The sequence below is a fragment of the Staurois parvus genome, unplaced genomic scaffold (genome assembly GCF_062004578.1).
Source record: "Staurois parvus isolate SC_StPar_1 unplaced genomic scaffold, SC_StPar_1.0 ptg000410l, whole genome shotgun sequence".
NCBI classification, from domain to species: domain Eukaryota; kingdom Metazoa; phylum Chordata; class Amphibia; order Anura; family Ranidae; genus Staurois; species Staurois parvus.
Genome location: NW_028318206.1, coordinates 1,442,690 through 1,470,000, shown reverse-complemented (window position 1 = coordinate 1,470,000; position 27,311 = coordinate 1,442,690). Strand labels below are relative to the sequence as shown.

General features: G+C 44.2%; 1 protein-coding gene across 1 annotated transcript in view; it reads right to left on the bottom strand.

Annotated features, from left to right (window-relative positions):
• Positions 1-26,808, bottom strand: part of CRY2 (cryptochrome circadian regulator 2) — a 79,502-nt gene extending 52,694 nt beyond the window's left edge. Inside the window, exons 1-2 of the mRNA XM_089686765.1 lie at positions 26,221-26,808; positions 12,116-12,224 (exon numbers count right to left, since the gene is read on the bottom strand). Of these exons, the coding sequence (XP_089542891.1) occupies positions 12,116-12,224; positions 26,221-26,393 (282 nt within the window). The 5' untranslated portion in view covers positions 26,394-26,808. The remainder of the gene's footprint in view (positions 1-12,115; positions 12,225-26,220) is intronic.
• Between the last annotated feature and the right edge of the window lie 503 nt (positions 26,809-27,311).

Here is a 27,311-nt window from a genome sequence, read left to right as displayed (position 1 = left end):
GTTGCCTTGATGATATGACTTTGTGTTCTTTTAAATGGTAGATCAGCCTAAGGGCTCAATCATATAGCCACACACCATGCAGCAGGTACATCTAGGTGTCTATGTACAAATCAATGTTACTGTCCATGGCTCTTCAAGACGCGATTACATGCAGCTAGGAACAGACAAAAAGGGCTCGTGTCGGGGCTGCTCTTCTGTCCCTGACTGCCGGTAATCACTCCATGTGTCATTACATGTGGACATTGCGCTGTACAGGCGGAGCAGCCGCAGCTGAACGGTAACATCTGCAGAAATCCGCGGGTCTGGGGAGTGTACAGCCATGAATGACCACTTTGGGAATCAGCCCCCTAAGGAGGAAGCAAACAATTGGTAATCACTCGGCCTCTCTCAGCCACACAGGCAATGAGTCTGCAGATCCGGACTTGCATCGGGGCAAACAGCTGTAAAGTAAAACCTCTGTGTAGTGATGCAAAGCAGAACCTACAATGAGCCAATATGGCTGCTACTATGTACACATAATTACAAAATGATAGATGCGAGGTTTTCTAAAACGGCATGGATTGATCAGTGTGTATGTATATATATATATATATATATATATACACACATACATACATACACACACACACACACACACATATACATACACACAGTTGTGTTCAAAATAATAGCAGTGTGTTGAAAAAAGTGAATAAAGCTCAAAATCCTTCTAATAGCTTTTATTTCCATACACACAAATGCATTGGGAACACTACACATTCTATTCCAAATCAAAACATGAAGAAAAATATATCAAATTTGTGTTCCTCTAAACAAATTGGAAGAAAAGTGAATATTAAACTGTTCAAAAAAATAGCAGTGTTTGTATTCTTCTTTACAAACTCAAACATTCACTATATAAACTGAAAAATGTTTGAAGATTTTGCTTTCCTTTGAATCACTTAATGAATATTTAGTTGTAGTCGCACTGTTTCTGAGAACTGCTGTACATCTGTGTTGCATGGAGTCACCCAACTTCTGGCCCCTGTGATCAGGTATTCCAGCCCAGGATGATTGGACTACATTCCACAGTTCTTCTCTATTTCTTGGTTTTGCCTCAGAAACTGCATTTTTGATGTCACCCCACAAGTTTTCTATTGGATTAAGATCCGGGGATTGGGCTGGCCACTCCATAACGTCAATCTTGTTGGTCTGGAACCAAGATGTTGCACGTTTACTGGTGTGTTTGGGGTCGTTGTCTTGTTGGAACACCCATTTCAAGGGCATTTCCTCTTCAGCATAAGGCAGCATGACCTCTTCAAGTATTCTGATGTATTCAAACTGATCCATGATCCCTGGTATGTGATAAATAGGCCCAACACCGTAGTATGAGAAACATCCCCATATCATGATGCTTGTACCACCATGCTTCACTGTCTTCACAGTGTACTGTGGCTTGAATTCAGTGTTTGGGGGTCGTCTGACAAAACTGTCTCCGGCCACTAGACCCAAAAAGAACAATCTTTCATCAGTCCACAAAATGTTGCGCCATTTCTCTTTAGGCCAGTCAATGTGCTCTTTGGCAAATTGTAACCTCTTCAGCACACGTCTTTTTTTCAACAGTGGGACTTTGCGGGGGCTTCTTGCAGATAGCTTGGCTTCACATAGGCGTCTTCTAATTGTAACAGTACTCACAGGGAACTTTACACCTTCTTTCATCTTCCTGGAGCTGATTGTTGGCTGAGTCCTTGCCATTTTGGCTATTCTTCTATCCATTCGAATGGTAGTTTTTTCGCTTTCTTCCACGTCTTTCAGGTTTTGGTTGCCATTTTAAAGCATTTGCGATCATTTTAGCTGAGCAGCCGATCATTTTCTGCACTTCTTTATATGTTTTCCCTTCTTCAATCAACTTTTTAATCAAGGTACGCTGTTTTTCTGAACAATGTCTGGAACGACCCATTTTCCTCAGAATTTCAGAGAGAAATGCACTGTAACCAGCATGTACAACATTTGCTGCCTTCCTTCTTTAAATAAGGGCAATAATTGCCACCTGTTTTTCAAAGAATGAATGACCTCACTAATAGAACTCCACACTGCTATTATTTTGAACATGCCCCTTTCAATTAGTGATTCAATTACACAGAATCAGCAGCATGCATGTCATGACTGTTGGGTCTGTTGGATTTCTATTACTCTACTACACCTGCTAGTAAATTATTTGCCATGTAGAAATATAATTTCTACCAAAAACAGTGATTGATCCGGTTAGTGATGTCTGACTGCTATTATTTTGAACACAACTGTATATACACATACAAAATAAATATATATATATATATATATATATATATATATATATATATATATATATATATATATATATATTTTTTTTTTTTTGTTCAGCCCTCCACTCCGGCTGCTGCGGTTTGGCTGTAGCAGCATTGAGTAACCTGTATCCCAACAAGAGACTTGGTGCCAGAGGTTAATCTCAGCTTGAAAGCATCCCAATTACCTGCATTTTTATATCCAGCACCTCCACAGTAATTGGCCTCCAGCTTTCTTTGTGTACATGGCCTAGATACTTTGTCACAAACCCCGTGCTCTAAAAACAGGTTTATAATTCTGTGGGGCACGCGCTGCGAGGTCAACCGTCACATTGGCAGGACCAAGATTCCCAGGGGAAATCATGCAGAGACCTCAAATAACAAAAAAAAAAGGACAAAGATAATACGGAGCTCGAGCAGAAGCTCCCTGAGAGATGGGCTTTTCTGCTCGCCTCGTGACATCAAACAGTCACGTTTGTCACAGCGATTTCCACCCACTTCCCAGCACAGGCAGAACCAATGTAAGCAGCAACTGCCGCTGTGATCACTGTACAGGGTACTGTCCATTATCCTTCTCATTATTCATGTACAAGAATATACATCATCCAAAAATCACTGACCCGGGCACATCAGTACAGCTAAAGGGGAGCTTAAAGTCCATAGGCCCCTATAAAGAGACTAAACATACCCTTGTGATTCAAGACTTCAGCCTAGCTAGCGGAGAGAAATCAAATACATGTGTGAAGCATTAAACGCTGACAGCTCCCCTGCCAAGCTGACCAACTTACCCATAAATTGTCTTCAGAAAGGACAAGCATCCTCCTAAAAAGCAACTCCAGGATTGTTATAGACTCATTGCAGTTTTATTAGAGTGTTACTAAACCCCAGACCCTGCATTCACTATATCTGGTCTCCCCGGACCCTGCATTCACTATATCTGGTCTCCCAGGACCCTGCATTCACTATATCTGGTCTCCCCGGACCCTGCATTCACTATATCTGGTCTCCCAGGACCCTGCATTCACTATATCTGGTCTCCCCAGACCCTGCATTCACTATATCTGGTCTCCCACAGTACACAGAACATAGAAATGCAATTGTTTGAGTAAATATAAACTGCTAAATACCTTTCTTCCTCAGCATTTAGAGCAGTCTTGTGACTTCTATCAGTGTCCAGCCAAGGACTAGTGAAAGCTTGTAGGAGGAGTTTTCATTCTGTTCTGACTGTCCTATGAGGCTGCATAACCCCTGACCCTCTGTCTGGACAGTGCTGATTGGCCCTGTGCCGATCACATGCACCCTCCCAAAGAAAACAAACAAACAAAAAAAACTATCCATACACACTAAACTGAGTATGTGCAGAATGACACCTAGAGCTCTGTACTAGACAGGATCAAACAGCCTTTTTACAGAATGCGGAGGATTAACCCCTTAGGTTCCACAGTGAGTATAACAAGCATGCTTTACTGCATATACAGACTGATTGTACTGTTGTGGGTTTAGTAACACTTAAAAAAAAAAAAAAAAAACTCAGATGGTGAATTACAAAATGAAATGTAAAGTCCTACTGAAGAAATTTAATTTTTTTTTTTAATTTCCTTTTTTGCATGAGAAGAGATTTTCAATCTACTAGGCAAGTCCTGAATGCTGCAGAGAACAGCGTTGTGCAAGTAAGCGGCGTCAATCTCCGCAGGATTCTCCTATTAGTCCAGAGCAGTTTGGTGAAGTGCTCCCCAATGAGGGCCTCCCTAGTTTATCCACGGCTATATATGCTCCAACTTGGGGACCGAGTTAGGACCGCAGTATACAGAGGAGCCTTGGCGAGGGACTGTGGCTTTCACATCTATTTGCAAATGTGTGCAACAAAAACCTTTGCTTTAACATGAACTGCTAGAGTGGGTCAATTTGGTTTTGTTGCAGGCTGGCTGGTAAGCATTCTGGGAAATTTTCTGTTTGTAATGGGCATCCTTGACACCCTCTGTTCACATGAAGTGGGCTGAGTGATGCACAGACTTAGGGGGCAACACTTCGACAGAGCAGGTGCCCATTTGTGTATTTAAAAAAAAAAAGAAAAAGAAAAAAAGCAGAGTTTGGCTTTAACCATTTGCCGACTGCCTAACTGGGAAAATGTCTTTTTTTTTTTTTTAAACAATTCCGGGGTTATGGCTGCAGCTAGATGCCCTAACCCCGCTATTGTTTTTTTTCCTTAGGGACTGGTCTTTCAAAAGTGATCTGAATGGTGGATCAACAATACAGACTATTTGCAGCATAGCAGTAAAATTATCCAGGCGCAAAAAAAAAAAAAAAAAATGAATTTCTTAAAATATGAAGTATTGCGTAAGTATTTTCCTATATTCATATTACACGTGCACACACACAAAAAAAAATATTTACTTTTTTTTTATTCCTGAATACAATAAATATTCAGAAAACATACATTCCCTCTAAACTGCATGCAGATGAATTACAGAATAATTCTTCTTTAGAGTGGTCTGTGTTGATGGGCTTTCGTTTGCTTCAAATGGGTTTTGCTTTCCTGTGCAAAACTATAGGAATGTAAAACCTAATTAAAGTGGTTGTAAACCTCAGACATGCAAAGCATATCCCTTTGTAGTGTGTGTGTGTCAATCTAGAGCACTAAGTGTCATTTCTGTCTGCTGCCTTGTTCCTCTGATATAAGCATGAGTCACTTCTGACAAGTATTCCTGACACCCAAGAGAAAAATGGTAACAGGGGAGGGCACAGCCTCTGATTGACTGTCTCAGCTCTTTTCCTGCATGCTGTGTAAGGCTAGGTTCACATATGTGCAGGTGGTGCGGCTGCGGATCTGCACGAAAATCTGTGCAGCCGCACCACCCGCACAGAGGAATACGGACCCGCAGGCGGGTGCCATTATTTCTAATGACATGCTGCCTGCACTGGAAAATGCAACCGTACTGGGAAACAAGATTCCCATGTGGGCTTCGTTTTCAGAAGTGCAGGCTAACAGCGTTTATACATTTTTTTTTTACTTTTCCATTTCCAGATGCTGTCCAGAGCCTTTTCTTCATCATGCAAAATGCATACAAAGCATTTTCCCGGTACTCAAATGGACCCGGTACACCATACTTTGAGGTTTCCCAGGAAAGAAAATATTTTAGACACTGCTGCAATAATTTATGCACAGAAATGAGCTGGAACACATCCAAACACCACAAAAAAAAAAAAAAAAAAAAAAAAAGACAGCTAATCTCAACAAATACTGCTCTATCTGCTTCTGCTCTCTCTATTTCTCTCAAGATGTCTGAAATAGTTAATTGTTTTACTGTTTTTCAGTGTATTTTGGGCATTTTGGAAGGTCTCCTGAGGTAATCTTTAAAAACTGCTTCTAAAACACAACCGCTCATAAACGCGGTATGCAAACGCGGCTAAACAGACGTTTAACCTACATTTTCCAGCAGTCAGTTTCCATCATTCAGAAGTGTCCCGTGTACATGGAGCCTTAGCATTGACATTACAAAAACGATTGCAAAGATTCCAAAACCTCCTTGTGCTCCTTCATGAAGTCTGCCAGAACTTTAATGAAGAATTAATTGTGTATTCTGCATACTTTCCAGCCAAGAAGCAGGAAAACTAATTAATACTCTCCGGGCTGAGAAGCTTCTTGAAACACAGCTTCGGCCTGTGCCAAGAAAGGATTATCCCCGGGGGATATCTCATTCATTTTCTTATATTTGTTTGTATTCTCATATTGCGGGGGGAGGATGCGCCCGCGTTGGCGGTTTCTATATTCAATATCTAAGATTCGCAGAGGCAGAATATTCAAAGCGGCGCAGCAGGCATGGTCTAATAAATTCCCCGCAGAATTCTGACAGCAAACTTAAAAAGGATCAGGTTGGAGGAGAGAGCGTACGTGCTGAATTTAATAGCTGAAAACTTCACAAAGCGCAACAATGTCACAAAGTAATGAGGAGAAATATTACGTCAGTAGAGGTCAGGGAACAAAAATAGCTCAAGATCCAGGCGGACTGGGAAGAATAATGATCTCTTTTTATATATAGAACTCTGCCAAGCTAACCGGTCACATAGTTTGGATACTTTGGAAAAGCAACTAACATTACTTAAAAGCTTAGAGGAAAGGAAACATGCTCCCTCTCAATGGTGTGGCCCCCGCTCTGCAAAGGTGAAAAGCTCACTTGGGTCTAGGGGCAACTTTACTTACCCGAACCTCTGCTTCTGCAGGCTCCCTCCAGGTTTTACTTACCCGACCCTCTGCTCCTTCAGGCTCCCTCCGGGTTTTACTTACCCGACCCTCTGCTCCTGCAGGCTCCCTCCAGGTTTTACTTACCCGACCCTCTGCTCCTGCAGGCTCCCTCCAGGTTTTACTTACCCGACCCTCTGCTCCTGCAGGCTCTCTCTAGGTTTTACTTACCCGACCTGCTGCTCCCGCTAGGTTTTACTTACCTGGCCCGCTGCTCCTGAAGGCTCCCTCCAGGTTTTACTTACCCAACCCTCTGCTCCTGCTGGCTCCCTCCGGGTTTTACTTACCTGACCCTCTGCTCCTGCAGGCTCCCTCCAGGTTTTACTTACCCGATCCTCTGCTCCTGCAGGCTCCCTCCAGGTTTTACTTACCCGACCCTCTGCTCCTGCAGGCTCCCTTCAGGTTTTACTTACCCGACCCTCTGCTCCTGCTGGCTCCCTCTGGGTTTTACTTACCCGACCCTCTGCTCCTGCTGGCTCCCTCTGGGTTTTACTTACCCGACCCTCTGCTCCTGCTGGCTCCCTCTGGGTTTTACTTACCCGACCCTCTGCTCCTGCTGGCTCCCTCTGGGTTTTACTTACACGACCCCTGCTCCTGTAGGCTCCTTCCAGGTTTTACTTACCTAACCCTCTGCTCCTGCAGGCTCCCTCCAGGTTTTACTTACATGACCCTCTGCTCCTACAGGCTCCCTCCGGGGTTTACTAACCAGACCCTCTGCTCCTGCAGGCTCCCTCCGGGGTTTACTTACCCGACCCTCTGCTCCTGCAGGCTCCCTCTAGGTTTTACTTACATGACCCTCTGCTCCTGCAGGCTCCCTCCAGGTTTTACTTACATGACCCTCTGCTCCTACAGGCTCCCTCCGGGGTTTACTAACCAGACCCTCTGCTCCTGCAGGCTCCCTCCGGGGTTTACTTACCCGACCCTCTGCTCCTGCAGGCTCCCTCCGGGGTTTACTTACCCGACCCTCTGCTCCTGCAGGCTCCCTCTAGGTTTTACTTACATGACCCTCTGCTCCTGCAGGCTCCCTCCAGGTTTTACTTACATGACCCTCTGCTCCTACAGGCTCCCTCCGGGGTTTACTAACCAGACCCTCTGCTCCTGCAGGCTCCCTCCGGGGTTTACTTACCCGACCCTCTGCTCCTGCAGGCTCCCTCCGGGGTTTACTTACCCGACCCTCTGCTCCTGCAGGCTCCCTCCGGGGTTTACTTACCCGACCCTCTGCTCCTGCAGGCTCCCTCTAGGTTTTACTTACATGACCCTCTGCTCCTGCAGGCTCCCTCCAGGTTTTACTTACATGACCCTCTGCTCCTACAGGCTCCCTCCGGGGTTTACTAACCAGACCCTCTGCTCCTGCAGGCTCCCTCCGGGGTTTACTTACCCGACCCTCTGCTCCTGCAGGCTCCCTCCGGGGTTTACTTACCCGACCCTCTGCTCCTGCAGGCTCCCTCTAGGTTTTACTTACATGACCCTCTGCTCCTGCAGGCTCCTTCTAGGCTAGAAGACTGGTCCTGCAGCTTCTCCCCCATGCGTTTCTTAGCATGGGACATGCGGAAGTGTGGTGGGGTAGAGAAGAGTGCCGGCTGCCAGGGGATCAGGTAAGTAAAACTGCTCTTTGCATCTCCCTAGACAAGCATTTTAGGGGCTCACTTTTTCCCCAGAGACGGCCTTTATTCTCTGCAATGTCTGAATGCACCTAATAATTGCATACATTTAGAATAAAAAAAAAAAAGCCCTGAAGTGTGACAGCAATTCTCCCAAAGGCAGGCCGAGGTATTGCCTGTGGTGTCCCTGCAGCTGATCTTTTCTATATTACAGACTTACCATGCCTTGTTTTGTACGGTCTCTCTCTATGGAGGAGACCATCTTTGTAGAGGAGCAGGGTTTCCTCCTATTCCCTCTAGGACAAGGGCTGACTTCCCATCTGAGTGCCCAGGACGAATTTGGTCTGGTTTAACTCCTTGGCCGCCTTCCATTCTCAGATGTTTAATGCTTCATTGCCTGTTACCAGTTTTCACCTGGTGAGTGCAGGGGCGGACTGACAACTCATGGGGCCCTCGGGCAATTGGGGATCATGGGGCTCCTGTGTCCTTGCCCAAACTCAAAAAATCCTATGAAAAAGGTACCAGGGGCATCTCATGGGGCCCCCTACTGACCCCGGGCCTCGGGCAGTGCCAGAGTTTCCAAATGGTCAGTCCGCCCCTGGGTGAGTGTACATCCGAGAGAGGTGGTGGAATGTTTGGTGTGATCATCAGCAAGGGCGTCCCTAGGGTTGGTGTCACCCGGTGCGGTAACACTTGGTGACATCCCCTCCGACGATCCCTGCAGAATGGATCGGATCTGCGGATTGAGCATAATGAATCGGACTCCGATCCATTATGCTCAGTCCGCAGATCCGATCCATCCTGCAGGGATCGTCGGCATGCAACCTATACGGGGTGACACCGGACCCGCTCCACGAAAAGGTAAGTTGTAAAGCAAGCTGACGATCCCCGCAAGATGGATCGGATCTGCGGATTGGGAAGAATAATGGATTGGACTCCGATCCATTATGCTCAGTCCGCAGATCCGATCCATCCTGCGGGGATCGTCGGCTTGCTTTAAAACTTACCTTTTCGTGGAGCGGGTCCGGTGTCACCCCGTATAGGTTGCATGCTGACGATTCCTGCAGGATGGTTCGGATCTGCGGATTGAGCATAATGGATTGAAGTCCGATCCATTATTCTCCCCAATCCGCAGATCCGATCCATCTTGAGGGGATTGTCTGCTTGCTTTACAACTTACGTTTTCGTGGAGAGGGTCCGGTGTCACCCCCTGCGGTAGGTGTCACCCAGTGCAGCGCGCACCCCCCCGCACCTGCCTGGGGAAGCCCCTGATCATCAGCACATTTGCACTCTGCACCCTATTTATACTGTGCCTTATGGTTTCACAGACAATTGCTTCCATTTATGGATATTTGACTATATAAATAGCACGTTTAACCACAGACATTGATGTAGAGTTTTATCCCATTTATATATCTCAGATTTTATATGTTTATTGTAACATCATTTACTACTGCACTTTACTTCCCGGATCACCACGGACATTATTGTAATTAGATTCTGCCTGTGATACACTTTATTGTTTTGCTTTTGCTTTTTGAGCTGTTTAGCTGATTTTTATGCTTTTACTTGCACTTTACTGTTTCACTCATCTCATTACATTCATGATGCACTTTACCATATTGTTTGATTTTTAGATTTCGCATTTACAAATTTTTTTTTTTTGCACTTTTATGTGTTGCAGCTTACCATTCTGCAATATTTTTTTTTTTAGCGCTGCACTTTCTTACATATACTATTGTAGGGGATTGTTACCTTCACCTTCTGTGCTAGCTGGTCCCCAGGTATTGCCAGCGCTCACCTACAGTTGTGTCCAAAATTATTCAACCCCCAATGCTGTAAAGGGGTTTAGGGACTATAGTGTACATTTGGAATTGTATTCAGAATCAAATCCTACAAGGACGTTGTAACTACCCAAATGCAACTAAAATGACATCAATTGTTTATGTAATACAGTAGTAAATGGTTCTTATGTGGTTTCTTCATTGCCACAATTATTCAACCCCTTAAAGACTACCACTCTGAAGAACAGAGGTTCATACAGGTGCTTTCCATCAGGTATTGAAAACACCTGTGGATGTCACCGAGCAGCAATCAAGCATAATAAGCACCAATTAGGCAGCTTTAAAATGACTGTGATACTCAGCTCCTTCTAGACATTTACTGGTGTGGTTACAAACATGGTGAAGGCAAGAGAATGGTCCAGGAAGACAAGAGAAGAGGTGATTTCTCTTCACAGGAAGGGCAATGGCTATAAGAAGATTGCAAAGATGTTAAACATACCAAGAGACACCTTAGGAAGCATCATTCGCAAATTCAAGGCAAAGGGCACTGTTGAAACGCTACCTGGTCGTGGCAGAAAGAAGATGCTGACTTCGACTGCTGTGCGCTACCTGAAGCGTAGAGTGGAGAGAAGTCCCCGTGTGACTGCTGAGGAACTGAGAAAAGATTTGTCAGATGTGGGTACAGAAGTTTCAGCCCAGACAATAAGACGCACACTGCGTAATGAAGGCCTCCGTGCCAGAACTCCCAGGCGTACCCCCTTGCTGTCTCCAAAGAATAAGAAGAGTCGACTGCAGTATGCCAAAAGCCATGTGGACAAACCACAAAAGTTGTGGGATAGTGTTCTGTGGACTGATGAAACAAAATTAGAACTGTTTGGGCCCATGGATCAACGCTATGTTTGGAGGAGGAAGAACAAGGCCTATGATGAAAAGAACACCTTGCCTACTGTGAAGCATGGTGGAGGGTCAATCATGCTTTGGGGCTGTTTTGCTTCTGCAGGTACAGGGAAGCTTCAGCGTGTGCAAGGTACCATGAATTCTCTTCAGTACCAGGAGATATTGGATGGAAACGTGATGCAGTCCGTCACACACCTGAGGCTTGGGAGACGTTGGACCTTTCAACAGGACAATGATCCCAAGCATACCTCCAAGTCCACTAGAGCATGGTTGCAGAGGAAAGGCTGGAACATTTTGGAGTGGCCATCGCAGTCACCAGACTTAAATCCGATTGAGAACCTCTGGTGGGACTTAAAGAAAGCAGTTGCAGTGCGCAAGCCTAAGAATGTGACTGAACTGGAGGCCTTTGCCCATGAAGAATGGGCGAAGATACCCGTAGATCGCTGCAAGACACTTGTGTCAAGCTATGCTTCACGTTTAAAAGCTGTTATAACTGTAAAAGGATGCTGTACTAAGTACTAAGATTGAATGTCACTTGGGGGTTGAATAAAACTGATAATGCTGTGAGCACAGAAAAGACATTTGTGGTTATTTCATTATAACTGTTATGTTATATTTGTCTGACCTACAAGTGCCTCTTTAATGTAAATGTAAGCAAGATGACTGAATGATCAAAAGCAATGTCAAACTGGCCAAAACACTCAATTTCAGTGGGGGTTGAATAATTTTGGACACAACTGTATATATTAGATTTTAGTACTAGTTATAGGCTGCCGATAACCGGTAACTGCATTTACTTTGTGATCTGCTGTGTCATTGGACACAGCTGATCACGTGGTAAAAGGCCGCTGTGAATGGCCTTTTATCTTGTCATGTGATCAGCTGTGTCCATAGGACAGCAATCACAGACAGCTCTGGGGGCATGCGTTCTGGGAGGAGATCATATGACGCCCTCCCAGAACAGGACAACCGTGCCGTAGCCGTCATTCAGCTATAGCCCGGTTGTCAAGTGGTTAAAGCGTGAGACAGTCTACCTCCACTGAGCTGTTGAGAACTCCCTCTAGTGGCTAATCCACACATTTCACAGTCAATACAGTAAATGGTACAGAACAGCAGGCATGCTCTTCAGGTACCAGCACTGGTGAAAACGGTTTACTGCCCTCAGCATGATATTAAACGACAAAGAATGTGGATCATGTAAGCGTCTGAATGACATTTTGATTCCTCTGTATGTTCCGCCATGCTATTCAGCATACGTAGATCAGTGTGGTGCAGGTTACATCGACTCACCTTGAAAAGTCGAGGGAAGACATCTGCTGGCTGTCCGCGTACCACAAATAATCGGGAGCCCAATTTCCGTAAACTGGAATCCAGATCTTCCAGAGACTGAAGGAGGAACCTGAGGGAAACAGACAGGACTTAGTATCTACAGGCAACACAACCAGAACCTAAACAGTTCAGAACAGCTTTTTTCACTATTTGGCAATCATATTTTTCGAGTACTCAAGCAGGAAGACCTCAGCACCTGAGGTTTCACATCTATCTGTCCTCTGCACAAATTACCAGGAGTCTCACTCCTCTTGCTGGATTTTTAACCCCCCTGGATTTTTAGCACCCCCTTATGAATAAGTCCTGGAAGTGACGAAACGCGTCAAGGGACGTGACGTCGGATGTAAGCAGAGGAATCGGAAGTAGCAGAGTGGCCATTTTGAGAAGTGGAAAATCACACCAAACACTCCTGGAAGCTGCTCCGAGGTTTGGAGTCATGGGAATAAGGCGTTTTTTTAATGTGAATCATGTAAGAGCAATAATAAAGTGTATTGTGATATTTTAAAGCGGAATTACACTATATCCTTTTTCATATATTTATATATATACACATCTGTGGAGCATGGGTACTAAGGGTACTATGGAGTACTGCTATTGAGGCCATGATGACATCTTACAATTATCAATGAGGCTGTGATGACATCTATGGGATTAATACTCAGGCTGTGAAGGCATCTTTGGAGATTAATAAATATATCCCCTGCTGGATTACTAGTGTGTTATAATATTGATTTGGTAAGAGTATTCATTCCTTACACTGTAGAAGAGCACACTGAATGTCACTGGGAATCGGGGCGGACTGACCATTTGGAAACTCGGGCACTGCCCGAGGGCCCAGGGTCAGTAGAGGGCCCCATGAGATGCCCCTGGTACCTTTTTCATAGGCTTTTTTGAGTTTGGGCAAGGACACAGGGGCCCCATGATCCCCTACTGCCCGGGGGCCCCATGAGTTGTCAGTCCGCCCCTGCTGGGAATACTATTACATTTTTCTAATTCACAGAGTGATTCACAATCACGGTTGTTACACAATGTTCACAATCACATATGTGGTCACGTTTATTTGAAGTGTATAGTGCACATTTGTTATATATATTTTTTTAGGATTGATTTAATAATGGTAATGCACTATCAAGGTTTTTTTCTTATTTTGAGGTTCACGTTTCCTTTGGAGCCAATTTGGAGGGCTTGACAACAAAGATTTTGGAGTTTTTTCCTTTTTTGGAATCGGAATTTTGAATGACTATTTATGGACACTGGTGAATAATTTGACTTTTAGGGTTAGGACTGTATGGACGGTCACATTTATTTAGTAGATTGGGGAATGTTTTGAGCATTTATAGGGTGAATTTCAGATGGATTTTTAACCCATTTTCTTTTCTTTAGCTTTAACAAACAGCCCATCTCACCTTTCCCTGTAGACTCCTTATTGGTGGATTGTGGTTGAACCACAGTTTGGTGTATAAAGAAGGTTACATGCGGACTACACCAACGTCTAAAAACAGGACTTAGGTGAATCTGGGCTTTGCCCACACAGGGCACTCATACATGCACTGACTTTCCCACATGGAAGAAAAATATATTTGAAATAGATTTGAAAAATGTTGTTCCCAAATATATTGACATATACTTGAAATGCTACAATTTTGGCCATATTCAATATATTTAAATAAATATATATACACACACACACACACACACATATATATATATATAAATCTCTCTCTCTCTATATATACACTGTATGTTGAAATGTGTTATTTTAAAATATATGAAAAATATTTTTAAAAATACATTTCAAATATACTGTATGTCTGAAAATACAAATCTACATTCCTGGAATGAATTTACAAATATATGTTAAAATTACTTTTTTATATGTTAAAAAAAAAAAATCTGAAGAATATTTTTTTAAAATAAATCTAATTTTTAACTTCTTGGCGCCGTCCGCACGCAAATGTGCGGCCTCCTGGCGTCTGGGCCTTGACGCACATTTGCGTGCAATTAGGAAAAACATATGTGCTGACAGCGTGTGCCCTGCACTCTCCCAGAACACATGTCCGGTACTCACGGAAAGGTCCCGATCTCCTCTTGCGATCGGGACCTTTCCCAATCATGTGACCGCCATGACAGCAAATCACAGCGGTCACATGACCCTAAAACCCTGCCCCGCCTCCCGGCTTCTGAAACCCTTAAAGGGCCGGGAGGTGCTGGCGCCAAGGGGTAAAGAATATGTTTTTTTAAAATATATTCTTCAGATTTTTTAAAACATATGAAGAAGTCATTTTAACATATTTTTACATATATTTGCAAAGACATACAGTATATTTGAAATGTATTTTTAAAAATATTTTTGTAATAAAAATGCATTTTAACATACAGTGTGTGTGTATATATATATATATATATATATATATATATATATATATATATATATATATATATATATATATATATATATATATGGCCCAAATTGTAGAATTTCAAGTATATGTCAATATATTTGGAATATATTTGGGAACATTTTTTTAAATACATTTCAAATATATTTCTCTTCCATATGGGTATGTAGTCCCAGGAGGATAGTGCTGATTGGTCCAATGCTGTCACAGAGTGGGCCACATTCTCCTCCATGCCTGGGAGTACCAGGTACTTTCTTTGATGCCTGTTACTGAAAGGTAAGTACTTTATATGCTGATGGAGATGGGAATACTAAAGCTGACCTCCAGCCTTGCCTTCAGTCTTGCACAATTTCACCTGCTAATCTCCCGTATGGAAAATGCTTACTCTGAATTCACTGCACACTGTGAGCTTCTCATTTTATGTATTTCAGGTACTTATATAGCGCCGTCAGTTTACACAGCACTTTACATATATATTGTACATTCACATCAGTCCCTAACCCTCAAGGGGTGTACAATCTAAGGTCCCTAACTCACATTCATACATACACATACTAGGGACAATTTATATAGGAGCCAATTAACCTGCCAGCATGTCTTTGGAGTGTGGGAGGAAACCCACACAGGCACAGGGAGAACATGCAAACTCCAGGCAGGTGGTGTCGTGGTTGGGATCAGAACCACAGCCCCCAGTGCTGCCAGGCAGAAGTGCTAACCATTTAACCACTGTGCTGCCCCATAGTCTGTACTAGAAGCTACGGCAAGCGTGATAAAACCCAGCTCATTTCCTGCCGGACAGACGTCAGCATCAAAAAGCTCTTTCCTCCTTAGTCTTACTCTCCCTGGCCCAACCCGTTTCATTAATTGGATTACAGTTTTTTTCAATCATGGAGGCTCAGCATCACATGTAGGCTTTACTGAAGGTGGTCAGCATGAAAACGCAGCTTGCTGCGGAAAGCCCAATCCTCCTAAATGAAGACCCATCAAATAATTTGATATTTGCATAAATCCTTCCAAAAGCCAGCCAACTGCTTGCATCAGGGCTGAGGTCCCTAAAGAGGAATACTGACGCGGGGTGTGGTGATATTCTCAATAAGCTATGTACAGCACCCTGCTGGCCCCTCCCACCAGTCATGATCTGCTGGCATTTTATAGAGAAGCATAGAGGCTTAGCGATAACAGCTAAAGTATTGTATGTTATGAAAATTGAAAGGTTGTGTGTAAAAATATCAATATTGTGCAAAAATATGTAAAACCTCCAAACAAAAGCCTCAAGGTCCTAGATATCAATGATAAGTAAACCGGGAGTCCCTAGTTACCAACATAATGGAAAAGTGCATAAAAATAAAAGTAGTTATGGACTCAACAAGTATATTGGGTTTGTCTGTATGTATTCATATTGAAAGGCAATGATTAAAGGGCTGCTGGTAAATGGCACACTATGATCTCTTTATTAAACATTTCTAAAAACAGAAAAAAAAAAATCTACCACACTCCACAGATCCCGAGTAACACCCCCCAAAGGGGAGTACCCATTAAAACAATGGACAAATCAGTTGGTAACTTTAATATCTCTCTCCATAAAGGATGCATATGTTCCATGTATAAACTTACAGAACTTTATCATTCAGAGTCCTCTTTAACCACCTCAAGTCCGGACACTTTCACCCCCTTCCTGTCCAGGCCAATTTTCAGCTTTCAGTGCTATCACGCTTTGAATGACAATTGCACGGTCATGCAACACTGTACCCATATGAATTTTTTGGCATTCTTTTGAGACAGATAAAACTTTAATTTTGGTGGTATTTATTCACCACTGGGATTTTTATTTTTTAGCTATATAAGTGAAAAAATCCAAACATTTTGGAAAAAAAAAAAAAAAAAAAAGTGTTTTTCTTATAAACTTTTGCAAATAAATAATCTTTCTTCATAAATCTTGGCCAAAATGTACTCAGCTATCTTTTTAGTAAAAACAAAAAAAAACCCAAATTAGTTTATAACCAAAAATTATAATTTTTAAAAAAAAAATTACTTTTTTTATATTATTCATTTTTTTTTGTTTTTTTTTTTTACATACAGTCACCCTAGTAGTACAGCGTCACCATAGTGACACTGTACTACTTGTGGGGGGTGATGAAGATTTTTATTTCTTTTCTTACACTGGTTGCTTTTACACCCATAAAGGCTGTAAATGCAATAATTTCTCCTTCTCTCTGGCTGCATTCTTGCAGCCATTGAGAAATACTGTGTGTGCTCTGTGATTGGTCACAGCTTGTCACATGGTACAAGGCTGTTGTGAATAGCCTTGTACCATGTGACCTCTGATCATTCACAGATTTCACACGTAGTAAGCAATGATGTCAGCAAGTGCCATCTTGCTTACTACTATTCATGTGAGCACTGATTGGCCAATCAGCGATCACATGATCGGGACCTCACACAGAGGTCCCGTACAACAATCGGTGTTCCTCTGTGTCCTCCAGACACAGCGGACACCGGATCGCGGTGCTGCACGCTCTAAGGGAGTGAAATGTGTAGGCTGTTTATAAATGGACACCCGCTCCTGCACTGCTCCTGTCCCTTTAAGTGGTTAAAGGGAACATATTCCATGTCATGTGTGTATATGTCTGCCAATCAAAATCACCATGGATGGAAGATATAATTGTTGAAGTTCCGTAAGTGGTTGTGTAATCCAGAAATTACAACCTGTGTGAACTTCCCTCTTACACGGAGCCGTCAGTTGGACACATATGGGAGGTGGCTTCCTTATGGTGCCAGGCCTCCAAAACCAGAAATTGTAGTCAGCCATTGCGTTTTGTATCTCTTTCAGATCTCACCAATGTTGTTCCTTATTCTACAGCTAGCCTGAAATTCATCCCTGCTGGTACAACATGGGAGTTCCTACAAGTACAATATTGGGAATGTCAAGGTTCTCTTGCCACCGAATTGACAAGCACTTGAAATTCAATCGCAACAACCAAGATACCTATGATACCATTAGGCGATTTTACGCCCCAGCAGTTGTCAAAAACTCAAATACCAGTTGAGTGCGCCAACAGTTTCACTGCATCGTGCAAAGGGCAATGGTCTCCTGTGCCTCATGACAACCTATTAGAATGGGTTTCTGCACCCAAGGGTGCATGTGCAGATGTACCACAGGCAATGTCGGTAAAATGAGGAGCTTGCTTTGACATCAGCATTGCCTCAGCCCTGTACAAAATCTTAACAAAGATGCCTCTGATTTCAAACAACCACCTTCCAGGTTCCCGTCTGTGGAAGAGTGTGTACCTAGTCAGTAAGAGGGCAGTAACAGATTCCTCCATACACACAAGGTGGATGGAAGAATCCCCCTCACACTGTATTCTGACCGTGGGTGGAATTCGCCTAGTCCCTGCTGAACTGGCTGAATTTTGAACCATCCAAGATCAGCTTAGGCCTACAACAGGCTCCAGCAGCAGATGGCAGAATAATAAAGGCCTGTGAGGGAAGAGATTAGCTGCTTATCCTGTACAGAATGTAAAGTAGGCGCACAACCGTAACCGATAGTCATGGTCTGGCTACAAACATTTGGACCTTCTGTAACCCCAGGGGGTACACAGCAGCTTCACAGCGTGTCAGTCTGGATCCTTAACGGACTCCAGGAGTCATTAAAAATCTCAGAAGAGAAGCAAAAGCTTAGAGAAGAAACACACAGCAACACATTTCAAAACCGGATGACCAGTATTGTCCTACCTACAATTTACACAGAACAGAGATAGTATGTTACACAAGATTTTTTGCAGTTGGCATATATATATATATATTTATTTCAGGTACTTATATAGCGCCGTCAATTTACGCAGCACTTTACATATATATTGTACATTCACATCAGTTCCTAACCCTCAAGGGGTGTACAATCTAAGGTCCCTAACTTACATTCATACATACACATACTAGGGACAATTTAGACAGGAGCCAATTCACCTACCAGCATGTCTTTGGAGTGTGGGAGGAAACCGAAGTACCCGGAGGAAACCCACGAAGGCACAGGGAGAACATGCAAACTCCGGGCAGGTGGTGCCGTGGAATTTAATTTGTTCTGCGGCACTTTTCATATTGCAAAATATTCGTAAACCGATATGCGGTTTCCCATAGGAATGCACTGAAAACCAATTAATCCGTTCCGGAGGTCAGAAAAAAGTAAAAAAAAAAAAAAAAAATAGAAAAAAAAAGTCTTATCTGTTCAAAACTCTTTATAAAGTGCACCTTAAAAGGCATAAATACTGTACAGGGACATGATTAAAAATGAATTCATAAATGCATTGAAAACCAATTAATCTGTTCCGGAGGTCAGAAGTAAAAAAAATAAATAAATAAATAAATAAAAGTACTTGTGTTCAAAACGCTTTATAAAGTGCACTTTAAAGGCATAGTACTGTACAGGGACATGATTAAAAATTAATTCATAAATGCATTGAAAACCAATTAATCTGTTCCGGAGGTCAGAAGTAAAAAAAAAATAAAATAAAAGTACTTGTGTTCAAAACGCTTTATAAAGTGCACTTTAAAGGCATAGTACTGTACAGGGACATGATTAAAAACAAATTTGTAAATGTATTGAAAAATCAATTCATTCGTATTACGGAAAAAATATGTAAACCGAGGCATTATTTTCAATGGATTTTCATTTGCAAACCAAAAATTAAGGCATCAGCATACCAAGACATTTTGGACAATTTCATGCTCCCAACTTTGTGGGAAGAGTTTGGGGATGGCCCCTTCCTGTTTCAACATGACTGCACACCAGTGCACAAAGCAAGGTCCATAAAGACATGGATGAGTGAGTTTGGGGCAGAGGAAGGCGACTGGCCTGCACAGAGTCCTGTCCCCACCCCATAGAACACCTTTATGAAGAATTAAAGCGGAGACTGTGAGCCAGGCCTTCTCGTCCGACATCGGTGCCTGACCTCACAAATGTGCTTCTGGAAGAATGGTCCAACCTTCCCATAGACACCTTCCTAAGCCTTGTGGACGGCCTTCCCAGAAGAGTTGAAACTGTTATAGCTGCAAGGGGTGGGACAACCAGAGGCGAACTGACCATTTGGAAACTCAGGCACTGCCCGAGGGCACCGGGTCAGTAGGGGGCCCCATAAGATGCCCCTGGTACCTTTTTCATAGGCTTCTTGAGTTTGGCCAAGGACACAGGGGCCCCATGATCCCCTATTCCCCTGGGGGCCCCATGAGTTGTCAGTCCGCCCCTGGGGCCAACTCACCCTTATTGCACCCTACGGACTAAGACTGGGATGCCAATAAAGTTCATGTGCATGTAAAGGCAGGCCGACCAATATCCTCTAGAGCAGTGGTTCTCAACCTGTGGGTCGTGACCCCTTTGGGGGTCGAACGACCCTTTCACAGGGGTCGCCTAAGACCATCGGAAAACACATATTTCCGATGTGTAAAGAGCAGCTGCTGTGTAGAAAGCAGCCGCTCTGTAGAAAGCAGCCACTGTGTAGAAAGCAGCCACTGTGTAGAAAGCAGCAGTATTGTAGGTAAAACGACACTTCATGAATTATAATTACTGGGTAAATAATATTATGGTTGGGGGGGTCACCACAACATGAGGAACTGTATAAAAGGGTCGCGGCATTAGGAAGGTTGAGAACCACTGCTCTAGAGGGTAGTTAGGAAGGAAGTTATTCCTCCATGCAGCTCACATGAAATGACAAGGGCAATGCATTTCTGGCAAGAAGAACAGGAATTTTATGTAGCTGCAGAAAACGTTTTCAGCTTGAAAAAAGATAAACAAAACTAATAAGGTCACTACAAGTAAGGACCGTCAGCTGCAATATGTAATAATTAAAATATTATAAAATATAGTTATCCTAGAACACCCAGTATCAAAGTATCATTGAATATCAACATGTCCCAAATTTTTTTTTTTTTCTGGGACTGGTAGGATTATATAAAGTGTATGGATGTTCCTAAACTACAAATATAGATTTCAGAAGCAAACCAAGATAATGTTTTGAAGTCAGCAGATGATTTTAAAGCAACCCTGTCCTTTGCCAATGTTTACAGAAACCATTGCCAATATGAATGATTCATTCTTCAAACTCACTGATGCATGGTCTGTGATATTACCCTTTGCCCCTGTCTGTTCACGAAGATCCAGACATAATCCCACCTTGAAATGCCCCCCCCAGCTTCCAGTGTATGCAACATTTTGCAATGACAGAATTATGCAATGCGATAATGATGCTAGGACACTGCTAGGAGGACAATTTCTCTGGTAAGGGAATCATCTTGACCCAATACAGTCAAGAATGACAAGACCCTCCACAACTGAATTCTAATAATTTTGTGCAAAATCTTCACTGCCAACTGAATCAATACTTTGCATCATTGCCTTTCTTGTTGCAATTACTAGTTTCTATTTTAGATTGTTGTATTTTAACGTCTGTTGACAACGATACATGTGATACAATATCTTCCCTTGCAAACTGACTTGATAAACAATCCACACATTGAGTCATACAACGTTCTGTAGAAAATCAATTTTAGTACCAGCATCCAACCAGTGCTACACAACTCCGCTCCAGAGTGTAACAAGCCTGTGAGTTTCCAGCCCACGTAGATATTAGAACGGGCAAGGGGAATCTTGTGCTGCTTCAACTTCCCCAACTGGTTCTAAAATATGAATAGCCCCTGGCAGAATGTTCTGGAATGAGACTTGGCACAGACAAGGAGGGTTGGCCAAGATGCAGTTCCAAAACAAAAATAAAAAACACGTGGTTTACGTAAGGCGAGAAAAACACAGCAAGCTGTGTAAGGAGTCTGGTGTAAAGTTACTATATCAAAGTCAAAATTAATACAAAGTATTCATAAATATGTATATCAACCACTTGAAAAGACAAAAGAAAACTCTTCAGGTCTCCAACCAGCTCTGTGAGTTACAGGTCATAGACACAGAATCACCAGCTGACAAAGTCAATGATAAGGGTCAACAAAGCCGAATACCAATATCCCACCTTGTGTGTAACAATGTCATCCAATCATCTCCTACCTGATGTAGGTGGATCCACCATTAACTATCCTATTAAAACACCAGTACCTGACCAGATGACCACAAAACCAATAAGTCAGGTGGTCCCATCCAGATATCTATGTCCCCATCAGTCCTCTCTCACAATTATTACCTGGCAGAATTTGGTCTCATTTACAAGTGTCTATATCTTTTGGTCAGTGCACTTTCCCACAGGTAACTAGCCATCTTTTATATCTCTTCCTCAGACAACCATCCTTGCAAAAAAAAAGGGTTTTCCCATACGTAACTATGACCACCTAGTGAGCAACTACTCCATAGATTAGAAAACCCAACAAGTGGGTGTTTTCGTCAGCAAGTATGTCCCCCAAGAGAGCGGTCAACCCAACAGGTAGATCCTGATCTCCACCACAGGTAACAATCTCCCTATTTAGACATCTCCTGACAGGTAACTCTCCCTCCAATAAGATGTCTCTCCCACAGGTAACTCTTACTGTCTACAGCACAATTGCTTCCACAGCTTATAAAAACCCAAGTGTGTGATTTCTTCAACAAGTATGTCCCCCAAGAGAGTGGTCAATCCAACAGGTAGATACATCTCGTGATCTCCACCACAGGTAACAATCTCCCCAATTAGACATCTCCCGACAGGTAACTCTCCATCCAATAAGATGTCTCTCCCACAGGTAACTCTTACTGCCTACTGCACAATTGCTTCCACAGATTATAAAAACACAAGTGTGTGATTTCTTCAACAAGTATGTGCCCCAAAAGAGTGGTCAACCCAACAGATAGATACATGTCCTGGTCTTCACCACAGATAACTATTTCCCCAATTACACATCTTTCCCACAGGTAACTATACCCCTAATAAGATGTCTTTCCTACTATAACTATCCCCCAAATAAGATGTCTTTCCCACAGGTAACAATGACTGCCTACTGAGCAATTGCATCCATAGGTTATTAAATTCAAGCGTATGATTTCTTCAGCAAATATGTCCCCCTGGAGAGTGGTCGACCAACCCCACGTAGTTATATCTTCTAGTCTCCACTGCAGGTAAGATCTCTTCCCCACTGGTAACTATCTTCTCCAATAAGATGTCTCTCCCACAGGCAATGCTGACCTCCTACTGAGCAATTGCTCCCATAGGTTAAACAAAAACGAGTGATTATTCAACATGTCCGCCAAGAAAGTGGTCAACCCTACAGGTAGATACATCCTCTGGTTCACACCACGGGTAACTATTCCCCTCCTAGTGAGGGCCCTTCCCACAGGTAACTATACATCCCTAAAGAACACTTTCTCCTATATGGCAGAAAACCCTACAAGTGGGTGAATTCTCCACAAGTATGTCCTATTAGTGAGTGGTCAACCCCACAGATAGATAAATCTGGTCACCTCCATAAGTAATTATACTTCCTATTGTCAACTGCAGGTCCCACTGAGTGGTCAACCCCACATATAAATACATCATTTGGTCGCCTTCACAGGTAATTATCCATCCAATAAGACATTTCTCCCTATGGTAACTATGACCTTCTAGTGAGCAATCTCTCCCAAAGGACCTTACCCCTCCCCCTGATCAAAAATGGAGAGCACTCACCCTAGCAAGTAGCCTCTGCCACAGAGGACAAACTCTTCTCCCTGCAGCCAATTCTGCAATGACCAGACCCCCTCCCTCTATTGAGCGGTGAAGACCTGTGATCATGGTAAGTAGCCTCTCCCTGAAAAGACAAGAACCCGCCTCCTGGCTTGCATGCCCTCCCACAAGGACCAGACTTCTACTCCTGGTCAGTAGTGAAGACCTGTCACTAAGTAGGCCCTCCCACAGGGTATATTATCAGTCCCTCCCACAAGAACTAGACCCCTCTCAATGGCTTTATTGCCCTCCCACAAGAACCAGACTTCTCTTTAGTCAACAGTGAAATCCTGTCACCCTGGCAAGTAGACTCTCACACAGAGGACAAGACTCTCCCCCTTGGTCTGCAGTACCTACCACAAAGGCTGGACACCACCCAATGGCTTGTATGCCCTCCCATGAGGACCAGACCTCTCTTGAGTCTAGGTTCACACCTAAGCATTTTTCGCAGTGGTTTGCATAAACGCACAGCAGTCCATTTAACGTGATTCCCTATGGGACAGGTTCACATCTCCGCATTTTCAACCGGAGTGTTTTTTGGAAAGGGTCTGGGACTTTTTTTTAATGCATGGAAATGCTGCAGAAAAGCATGTATTGCATTTTTGATGCGTTATAATCTGCCCAGCAACAAGTTTAAAAAAGAAAACATGCATCAAAAACGCGGCAAAAATGCATGTGCAAAATGCACTGCAGAAACGGATCAAATGCAAACTGCATACAGGTGAAACTCAAAAAATTAGAATATTGTGCAAAAGTTCATTTATTTCAGTAATGCAAGTTAAAAGTTGAAACTAATATATGAGATAGACTCATTACATGCAAAGCAAGATAGTTCAAGCCGTGATTTGTCATAATTGTGATGATTATGGCTTACAGCTCATGAAAACCCCAAATCCACAATCTCAGAAAATGAGATTACATGCAATCAATAAAACAAGGATTGTACATAGAACAATATCGGACCTCTGAAAAGTAGAAGCATGCATATGTACTCAGTACTTGGTTTGGGCCCCTTTTGCAGCAATTACTGCCTCAATGTGGCGTGGCATGGAAGCTGTCAGCCTGTGGCACTGCTGAGGTGTTATGGAAGACCAGGATGCTTCAATAGCGGCCTTCAGCTCTTCTGCATTGTTCGGTCTCATGTCTCTCATCTTTCTCTTGGCAAAGCCCCATAGATTCCCTATGGGGTTCAGGTCAGGCGAGTTTGCTGGCCAATCAAGCACAGTAATCCCACGGTCATTGAACCAGGTTTTGGTGCTTTTGGCAGTGTGTGCAGGTACCAAGTCCTGCTGGAAAATGAAGTCAGCATCCCCATAAGGAAGGAACCATGAAGTGCTCCAAAATCTCCTGGTAGACGGCTGCATTGACCCTGGACTTAATGAAGCACAGTGGACCAACACCAGCAGATGACATGGCTCCCCAAATCAACACAGACTGTGGAAACTTCACACTGGACTTCAAGCATCTTGCAGTGTGTGCCTCTCCATTCTTCCTCCATACTCTGGGTCCTTGGGCCTCTCCATTCTTCCTCCATACTCGGGGTCCTTGGTTTCCAAATGAGACGCAAAAGTTGCTCTCAACAGAAAAGAGGACTTTGGACTACTGAGCAACAGACCAGGTCTGTTTTTCTTTAGCCCAGGTAAGACGCTTCTGACGTTGTTTGTTGTTCAGGAATGGCTTGACAAGAGGAATACGACATTTGAAGCCCATGTCCAGGATCCGTCTGTGTGTGGTGGCTCTTGATGCACTGACTCCAGCCTCAGTCCACTCCTTGTGAAAGTCCCCAACACTTTTGAATGGCCTTTTCCTGACAATCCTCTCCAGGCTGCGGTCATCCCTGCTGCTTGAGCAGCTTTTTCTTCCACACTTTTCCCTTCCACATAACTTTCTATTAATGTGCTTTGATACAGCACTTTGGGAACATCCAACTTCTTTTGCAATTACCTTTTGAGGCTTTCCCTCCTTATGGAGGGTGTCAATGATGGTTTTCTGCACAACTGTCAGGTCAGCAGTCTTTCCCATGATTGTGATTCCTACTGAACCAGACTGAGAGACCATTTAAAGGCTCAGGAACCCTTTGCAGGTGTTATGGCTTAATTAGCTGATTAGAGTGGGACACTTTGAGCCGAGAATATTGCACCTTTTCACAATATTCTCATTTTCTGAGATTGTGGATTTGGGGTTTTCATGAGCTGTAAGCCATAATCACCACAATGATGACAAATCACAGCTTGAACTATCTTGCTTTGCATGTAATGAGTCTATCTCATATATTAGTTTCACCTTTTAAGTTGCTGCACTGAAATAAATGAACTTTTGCACCATATTCTAATTTTTCGAGTTCCACCTGTATATATATATATGTGTATATACGGTATATATAAGTATGTGTGAACCTAGCCTTAGTACTGAAAACCTGACACCCTGCATTACAGCCCCACCTACAGAACAAGACCCCTCCCCCTGGGCAGCAACCACTCCCACTGGAACAAGCCCCCAACCCTGGTCACACATCCTCCAATAAGTGGTCCCTGTTAGCCCCCATCTCCTCCTACAAAGACCAGACTCATCCCATAGTCACAAATCCTCAAATGAGGGGACCACACTAGCCTCTATTTCCTCCCACAAGGACCTGACTCCTCCCATGGTCACAAATGCTCCAATTAGGGGACCACATTAGCCTCTATTTCCTCCCACAAGGACCTGACTCCTCCCATGGTCAGTAGTAGTGAAGACAAGTCACCCTAGCAAGTAGCCTTTCCCCACAGACAAGACTCCTCCTATTAGGATCCAAGCCCCTCCTCTTAGCAGCCACGCCTACAGGGACAAGGCTCCTCCCCCGATCACATAACTCTAATGAGAGGGTCCATGTTATTCACTATCTCCTCCCACAAGCTATGACCTCAGTGCTCCCAATCATTTACCAATGACCCCGCCCACCTCGTTCTTCCGCTCCAATGACTGATCACCCTCCCAAGTGTCCCTCACCCCGCCCTCTCACCTCCACCGGTTCACCCCCCCGGAGGATGAGGAGGAGGCGGCGAACCAGGGGTCCAGGATGTAGACGCAGCGCACACAGCGGGCCCCCCGAAGAGCGGCCAGCAGAGCCGGGTTGTCGTGCAGCCGGAGCCCCTTCCGGAACCAGTGCACGGAGCTGACGGCGGGGCCCTCCATCCTCCTCTCCGAGGCGCGGGACCGAGCGCTTCGTTCGCTATCCGCGCTGTGCCTTCTTCCCCGCTCCGGAATGTGTCCGGGCTGTGCCTTCTCCTTCCGCGCTCCGGGATGTGTTCTCTGCGGGCTGTGCCTTCTCCTTCCCCGCTCCGGGATGTGTCCTCTCCGGGCTGTGCCTTCTCCTTCCCCGCTCCGGGATCTGTCAGCTCCGCTGTCACTGCTGACGGCTCAGCTTCCCCTGTGTGTGTCTGCAGCTCAAACACGAGACTGGCCGAGCCCCGGCAACGCCCACCGCCAGCCCCGCGCTCTCATTGGCGGCTGCCCCATGGAGGGGGCGTGTACGGTGACAGTCACATGCCAGCCATGTGTGAGATGGCACGGAAAGAGGACGACTGGAGGAGGCGGAGATCTGCGGCCTCTGTGTGTAATACAGTGTCCGCCTCTGTCACCGCCACCCCGCACTCCGCCTGTCATCACCGCCATCCCACATTCCGCTTGTCATCACCGCAACACGCCTGTTACTGCCATCCCGCCTGTCATCACTGCCACCCCGCACTCCGCCTCTGTCACCGCCACCCCTCATTCCGCCTGTCATCACCGCAGCCCATCACGGCAACCCGCCTGTCACCGCCACCCCGCACTCCGCCTCTGTCATCACTGCAACCCCGCACTCCGCCTGTCATCACCGCAACTCCGCACTCCTGTCATCACCGCAACCCCGCACTCCGTCTATCATCGCCTCTGTCACCGCAAGCCATCACGGCAACCCGCTTGTTACCGCCACCCCACCTGTCATCACCGCCATCCCACACCCCGCCTGTCACATCAGGTATCCCCATCAGACGTTCACATCAGAATACCCTTTACAAAGGATGTCCCCACCAGAGTACCCCCTTATATCAGGTGTCATCCTCAGAGTAC